The 8,058-nt window shown below is 34.3% G+C and overlaps 1 protein-coding gene across 1 annotated transcript; it reads left to right on the top strand.

Annotated features, from left to right (window-relative positions):
- The first annotated feature begins 4,700 nt into the window (after positions 1–4,700).
- On the top strand, positions 4,701–7,721 carry LOC109155298. The gene is made up of 6 exons (XM_019302982.1): positions 4,701–5,020; positions 5,450–5,713; positions 5,807–5,980; positions 6,088–6,194; positions 6,323–6,648; positions 6,809–7,721. The coding sequence occupies exons 1-6, from the start codon at positions 4,865–4,867 to the stop codon at positions 7,432–7,434; spliced, it is 1,653 nt and encodes a 550-aa protein (XP_019158527.1). The 5' UTR covers positions 4,701–4,864; the 3' UTR covers positions 7,435–7,721.
- The last annotated feature ends 337 nt before the right edge of the window (positions 7,722–8,058 follow it).

Raw genomic sequence — 8,058 nt, 5'->3', positions numbered from 1 at the left:
CTTTTGTACACCATTGAAGCTTTAACCATGTAGGTTACGAATGATGCTTGTATGAAAGAGAAATAAGAATGATGAGGTAGTGTGATATAAAACAAGTATGTAGCTCAAGGGTTCACACAGAGACCCAGAATCAGATATTCTCTCCCATAATGAATATTATTAACAGTTCCGCTAAATAATTGGCAGAACAATAAATTTGTTTTTTTTAGATATGTAGCTTATTGAAGTCATGACCTTGAAATTATAGGTCGTTAGACACTAATGTGTATTTGTAAAATCCTTGATAGATTTATAATTCTCAAAATAAAAGAAATTAAATATCACAACATATTTGTTGTTGAAGTACAAAGCCTTTACTTAACTTGAAATAGTAAAGCAATCGACGGGGTAATTTCCTCCTAAAATAGAAAATTGTAAAAATAAATATGTACCAATAATTACTTATTAAGGGGCCTTTTGAAAAATAAAGAACTTGAAAAACCAAGTATTATCTCAACATGTAGATTGAGTATTTCCTTAAAAAGAATTTTACACACTAATTAGTCTATTTTTAAAAAACTGTCTTTGACACATTATGAATAAGTACCACTGACTTATCACACTAACGGTTGTCCAATAATCTCTTGAAATAGATAAAAGATTATCTAGATAATGAGGACATTTTGGGGACTAGAAGTCCATTACTTCATCACTAGTGGAGTAGTGGAGCACTATCATAGAATCAGAAATTTCATGATCGCATCAGGACCGTCATTGTCTTTGCAAAGAAATTACTAACAACATCTAGTGATCCTCCTACAATTAAATATTGGAATAATATTCAAATATCCTCCAATACCTTCGATTTATAAAAAGATTTTGAAATTCATGCAATAAAGCAATGTGTGATTTTCCTAGGTCACTTGGGTATTGACTCTTTGTTTTGACCCTCATGATGCCAAATCCCATCTGGTTATGTTTTGCTTTTACTTCCACTGTCTTATGTGAAGATAATAAATTAAAGCTTGTTTTATACAGATTATAAGTGGATATATTTGAAGGATAATTGACAAGTTATATAAATATTCAACCCACGTATGCTCAAGAAGAGTCACAAGATTATTTTAATAAAATGATAAATTCTAATAACAATCCTGAAAGATTGTACTATCTACACTCTTTTGAAACAATGACTTTACTTTAAGCCATGTAGAACTTGAAGATTGTTATCTTCAGGGCGAGATAAGAAATACATTCACTCAAATCAATCCTGTAGATTGGGTCTTAAAAGACTAACAGTTGTACTTTTTACACCATATACATACCATTTACTCTTTTCCTCACTAAATTTTCCCACTGGGTTTTTCTAGTATGGTTTTTAACGAGACATGAGTATGATCAATGGGGAAAAGTTGCAAGTAAATACTTAAATAGACAAATCCCAAAATCCTGAAGATTATGCCTTGAAGGCTTATGGTTGTACTCTTTTTCCCTTAACTAAGTTTTTTCCCACATGGTTTTCTTAAGTTAAGGTTTTTAATGAGGCAACCAATACATGTACTCTTTTCTTCAACTAATTTTTTTCCCACGTAGTTTTCCTAGTGAAGTTTTTAATGAGGAATGAATGTATTTAAATATACTATTCATATACCTTGTACTCTTTTTCTTGTTTAGTTTTTTCCACAGAATTTTCGTAGCAAGTTTTTGACGAGGCAAGATCGTGGTCAAACAATATCTAAAAGGGAGTGTTATAAATAAAATTGATGGTAGACAACATTTGTAACGAAAACATTTAATGATCATTATGTAGACCATTTATTATTCCTTTATATTGTATATATATTTGTGTACCCTTGGATTATGTAGTTGACTAATGGAATGAAATTTTTTCCATTTGTACTGTCTCTTTTCTTATTTTTACTTTATCTCTTATATTAATATATCGTGATTTGATTTTTCAAAGATAGTTATGAACTAAGGGGATGTTTGGTTCATGGAAAATGTTTTCCAAAGGAAAATATTTTTCTTAAAGTGAAGGAAAATGGTGTTTTTTAGTGTTGGGTTCATGGAATTCATTTTCCATTGGAAAATGAATTCCTCAAATTTGAGGAAAACAAAATCCTTGGTTGGACCAAGGATTTTATTTTCCATGGAAGATGGGAAGAAAAAGTGAATAAATTGTCTATTTTACCTTTGTTTTCTTTTTTAATTATATTACTTTTATTAATTTATAGAGGCATATAGGTCTTTATACTCATTATTCCTTACAATTCCAAATCTAACCAAAACAATAGAATTAGTATTCCTAGTAATTTTTTTTCCACCAACCAAACAATGAAATTCGTCTTTCTAATAATTATTTTTTCATAGAATTCTAATTTCACTTCCCTTAAAATATTTTTCGCGAACCAAATGAGCCCTAAAGGAAATGATATACAACATCTATAAATTATATTAAATCCCCCATCTTATCCCATGATATTAAAGAAGATTAGTACTTTATAGTATGGGAAATTGGGAATATGAATAACATGCGTCTTAATCTCAAGTGGATAAGATTGAGTACAAGGTTGCAGTAGTTGTTGGCAATATATAATATATTTTATTTTTTATTGGAATAATATAATCTCAAGTTGAATTGGCAAATTGGTGGAGGTGAAATAGAAAAGTAGAGGCAGAGGAGGGAAGAATACTAAAAGGGAAGGGATAGGAGGGTCAAACAACTTGAAGAAGAAGCGGGCGATGATGATTGGTATTTGGTGATGGAGATAAAAAGACGGCGCGTGGGGTTCAGAGCCGCCGGAATACTGTGAAAATGGGGGAGGAAAAGCGCGTGGACGACACGGAGGCTAGGCGACAAAATTGCAATCATGGAAAACATTATCCAGAATAGCAGCAGCCCAGGAAGGGCATCCAATTCAACTTCTTACGTGTCACGTCCACCGCCCGATCAGAACACGTGGCGCCACGTCGCCCCATCGCAGCCGTTTCTCCACTAAACCGAAAGCCTCCACTACCGGACGAACACGAACCTTCACGAATCTGGGCCCCGCTGCTTTTATCCATTAAAACACGTCATGTGGCTCACGTGACACCGGCCTACCTTTGCCCCCCACTTTTACCCTTTTGCCCCTACTCCCCCTTCAAATCTATTCACGTTTGCGCCAATTTTAAGTAAACTTATTAGATTAATTTCGACTTCCCATTCTTAGCCAAATTTAGCACTTTCATTCTAGTTTAATGGTGCTTTGAATCTATTCAAACTACCAACTAGTACTATGTAATATATATGATGACACATTTATTACCATTTTAAATGGACAGTCAACGATCAAATCCCAATGATTGGACATTGATTTTTTAGACTGAAAAGAATTAAAAAAGTATATAATATATATTACCTATCAAACTATACTGATTAAAGTAATAATGTCTGAATCACTTAAATATAAAATACAAAATTTAAACTTATATATATGCAACAACACTTTTGAAAAAGTTTCTTTCAAACGAATTCAGTTATACGGAGTAATATATTAGTTTCATCATGTAGGATGCAAAAATATCATATTTATTTTGTTTGTATGTATATATTTAGGTGTAGGAACTTTTTTTATTTTATTTTAATAAAGTCTTTTTAAAATTTACCACACAATAATGAAATATTTTATACTCCGTACTTATTAAATTCTCATAAATTAATTGACTTCCACTGGTTTAAAAAGAAAATTTGCTTATTAATTAAATTTAAAGAAAATCAATTAAGTAGTTCTAAAGAAATAAATTTATGCAAAAAATATTAACAAAGTGAGTTGAAAACTAAAGTCCGAATTCCAAATTTGATACTTTTGACTGTGATTTTAATAATAATGGGTTATGATGGAATAGTACAAATTTGACTTGAAAACATTTTAAATAAGAATTGAATATAGCTATGAGATTTATTAAGGGTGTGTTTGGTTTCGCACATGGAAATCGAAATTAGAATGATAATCAAATACATAGTAGTAATGGTAATGATAATTGATTTTGGTTTTGCATGTTTGATAATAGGATGAAATTGTAATGATTACCAATATTAATGTTTGGTTGTATATGATCCTATAATGAAAAATTGGGAATAAATGTTTTAAAAATACAAAAAAAAAAAAACAAAAAACAAAAATCAAGGTAATTTTATTTTTTGTGAGGGAAGAGAGGCTAAGTCTCAAGACTATCAAAAAATCAAGATAATTGATCATAATATAATGACATCCAAATCATCCATATAAACAAAAAAAAAATCAAAACAAAAAGAAGTATTAATTCAAACTTAAAAATTAGATTGTTAATAAAATGAAATGATTCACATTTTTAATTAGAGAATGTGATCTTTAATTCAATGGACAATCAAATTTTATATTTGTGTTTTTTAAAAAATAAAAAACTCTATAATTATATTTTAAAAAGTTGTCAATCAAACACTAGCTATAATCTCGATTCTCATTTATAATGTGTAAACTTCTTAACCAAACACACCCTAAAATTTTTGATAAATGAATTGGAATGCTAGTTGAGGTAAAAGTAAAGCCAATAGGGATATGGAGAAAACGTGTTTCTTGTGTGGGGGGGATTAGACTGAAAGTTTTACGGAATGTCGACTCACGTGCGAGGGGTAGGCAAAGTAATTTAGAGTGGCACGTGCGAGAGGGATTCATCTCTCGGTGATATAAAACTGCTCGGAGGCCGAGGTTGTCCGGTAGCAGAAGTGGTGAAATCGAACATTGCTTTCTCTTCTCTCTTTCCTCTCTCTCTCTCTCTCTTCACCGTATCTCTTGCTGCGAATCCCGAGTCGACTCAGCGAGCTCCAGCACTTTACTTGGTCTGAATCAGAGATATACTTTTGATGGTTTTCTTGATGAAAACTGGTGAGATGGCGCCGGAACTGGACTGGCAGAGAGGTAAAGCGGTGCCGGTGAAGCTGGAAGTGGAAGTCGATGATCCTTTGGAGGAAGAACACGGCCCACTCAACAAACGATCCAAGCTCTCTTCTCCTCTTCAGGTATCTCTTATCCTCTCTACGCTCTAATATGCTGGATTTTTTTTCCTGTGTATAAGGGATTTCTTGCCCTTTTGTTTTTTTTTTTTTGAGAAATGTAGTGGCGATGCATCGATATTCAATAGATCTTAGGTAGAGTAGAGGATTTATTATAAGCAAAAATGAGTAATTATAGTTTGGGTATTTATAGTAATAAAGTCCTGGTTATTGAATAAAAGGATTAAAGTTTACATTTTTATGAATAGTTTAATTGGTTTACTGATTCCTATAGTTTATTTTAAATTATTGTGCATTGACTGATGATGATTTTAGACGACTAGCTTTGAAAACTTGAATTAGTGTAGTTTCTGGCTTGCCCTTTTTAAATTTTTTTAAAAAAAATTCATTTCTTGTTGTTGATGTATAATTGGGTAGTTTGTTGCTGTTTTGCAGCATCAGGTGGGAATTGGAGTGAGTGATTTCAGGGAACCTCCGGTGGTGCAGTATAACCCGCTAGAGGAGCCAAGTCCATTGGGATTGAGTTTAAGGAAGAGCCCATCACTTTTGGATTTGATCCAAATGAGGCTTTCTCAAGGGAAGATGTCAAAGGCTGGAGGAAATCCTGGTAAAAAGGAACAGAAGGCCAATTCCAGTACATCCGAGAAGCTTAAGGCGTCTAATTTCCCTGCATCGATTCTCAAAATTGGTAGCTGGGAGGTATTTGCAGTTTTGTTCTCAAGAGTATTTTTTAAAATAAACGAGGTAGATTCGTTGGCTGGGTAATGAGTGGTGGTTGTGTTGTGTGTGCAGTATAAGTCTAGGTATGAAGGTGATTTAGTGGCGAAATGTTACTTTGCGAAGCACAAGCTGGTTTGGGAAGTTCTCGACGGTGGGCTCAAGAATAAGATTGAAATTCAGTGGTCTGACATTATGGGGATAAAGGCAACTTACCCGGATGATGCACCTGGGACGTTGGATGTGGTGGTACGTCGTGTAACTTCAATCTTGTGTTGTTACTGAAATAGAAATACAAGTTCCATTATTGGTGTTTCTAATATGGTTTTGGGGATTGCTATCCCTTTCTATTTCAGTTGGCAAGGCAACCGCTTTTCTTTAGGGAGACAAATCCCCAACCGAGGAAACACACATTGTGGCAAGCAACTTCGGATTTTACTGGGGGACAGGCTAGCATGCACAGGTACTAATTGCCCGGATCATTGTGTTTTTGACCAATTCGGCATCTACTATTATATCATGAATGAAAGTGGAATTCGAGTGTCTTGTGTAGTTTCTCTTTTTTCTAAATAGTTTTTTCCTTCACCACAGGCGACATTATCTGCAGTGTCCTCCGGGCTTGTTAGGAAAGCATTTTGAAAAGCTTGTTCAATGTGATCCCCGTCTCAACTTTCTAAGTCAACAAGCGGAGATAAAATTAGATTCTCCTTATTTCGAGTCCAAAATATCAATATTTGAAGATCCCGATGAAAGTGATACTGGGACTGATCTGAATGGTGGAGAAAGTTCCTCTTTCCTTGATTTGTGTGATGCCAATTCACCTTCGGGGGCTCACTGTTCTTCCTCACGGAGTGAGCAAGATCACATTGTTCAGCCTTTGGAATCTATTCGGCGTGAAACATCATCACCAAGCTCAGGTACTTAAGTTCGATATAAAGAAAAACTACATTTATTCGCACTTCAAAATTGAGTTTCTAAATATATGTTGCTATTGGTTGGTAAGAATGAATAATGCTAGAATAGTGCCATTCGGTACTTTCCTTTTCTAGCGCTCTAAATTGACATTCTTATTCTTAGTGATGGACACGCGGGTAATTGAAGATATTAAAAGTATGGGAGTAGAAGAATGGAAGGGATTGAGTAACTGGGATCAGATCAGAGTCCCGGGGCTTCATCCTTCTATGTCGATGGGTGATCTCGTGAGTCATCTTGAACAACGCATGTCGGAGCAAAAAACGTCCAAAGATTTCAACCTCTCTAGCGAGGAACGACAAAGTTTAGAAATGCTTGAAGAGATAAACCGTTGTTTGTTTAGCGACACTCAGTATATGCCTGCAGCCTCGGATGAAAAGTCTCTCATGTCCCGGGTCAATTCTCTCTGCTGCCTTCTTCAGAAAGACCCTCCTCCGCCCACCGCCCAAAGAAGGGAGAATTTTCACGAGCCCGCAATGGGGGACAAGGGAGTCGGAGAGTTCAACTTCGCTTCTGCATCAGTAGTGAGTGAAAGGAATTACGAGGAAAATCGTCCTCCCACACCAGATGACGATGGACTACCTGATGATCTCACATGCTCGAAGCAGAAAGCATCGATGTCAAGAAAGGACTCGGTTGGGGATCTATTGCTCAACCTTCCACGAATTACGTCGCTGCCTCAGTTTTTGTTCAATATCGCCGAAGATTCTGATTATCATCAAGCTAGGTAGTGCGGTTTTAGGTTCTTCTTCAACTCATCATCATCAGCAAAGGGATGGTGAGACCTCTCACTGTAAATATAGCCAACTTCTTATAGATGTGTACTAATTTTGTTCAGTTTAGGAATTCAAATTTGGTGTTTGGTTTCTTATGTGCAGATAAGATGTTTTCTTTCATCATCCCCTCCTATTTTATATTGTTGTTGTATCAAAATCCTAAAAAACATGATATTTGTGGTTGAATGTGTATTTGCAAGTGAACTGCTGTATGTGGATATGAAGAACCTGGTTTTGGAGCATGAATTCAAGATTGCGTTTAGGGTTTAGGAAATTTTCAGACTAGTAATTTTTATGTTTTTGTATTTTTAGCTGTGAAATTTGAGAATGATATGACAAAAGAAAGAAAAATAGAAAGTGAAAATCATTTTTAGTATGAACTAAAATTTTGAATAGTGGAGGTAACACAATCTAAGTGGTCAGGTGTTGATTTGATAATAATTATAAGTTTGATTTTTTTTTTTAATTGTTACCTGAAAAGACAATTTAAAAATTAAAATTGGTAATACTTATAAGACAACGATTGAATTTGTATTTACCCTATAACCCATGAATAAACATGCAATTTACTTGTTTTTA

Source organism: Ipomoea nil, unplaced genomic scaffold, assembly GCF_001879475.1.
Source record: "Ipomoea nil cultivar Tokyo-kokei standard unplaced genomic scaffold, Asagao_1.1 scaffold2700, whole genome shotgun sequence".
Taxonomy (NCBI): Eukaryota; Viridiplantae; Streptophyta; class Magnoliopsida; order Solanales; family Convolvulaceae; genus Ipomoea; species Ipomoea nil.
Note: the sequence above shows the minus strand (reverse complement) of the source record. Positions and strands in the feature narration are given on the sequence as shown.

Excerpts from the sequence above, each read along its gene's own strand:
- LOC109155298 (XM_019302982.1), top strand. The coding sequence starts at position 4,865 with ATGGTTTTCTTGATGAAAACTGGTGAGATGGCGCCGGAACTGGACTGG. Across the intron at positions 6,195-6,322 it reads GGACAGGCTAGCATGCACAG|GCGACATTATCTGCAGTGTC; the intron begins GTACTAATTGCC and ends CCTTCACCACAG. Across the intron at positions 6,649-6,808 it reads AACATCATCACCAAGCTCAG|TGATGGACACGCGGGTAATT; the intron begins GTACTTAAGTTC and ends TCTTATTCTTAG.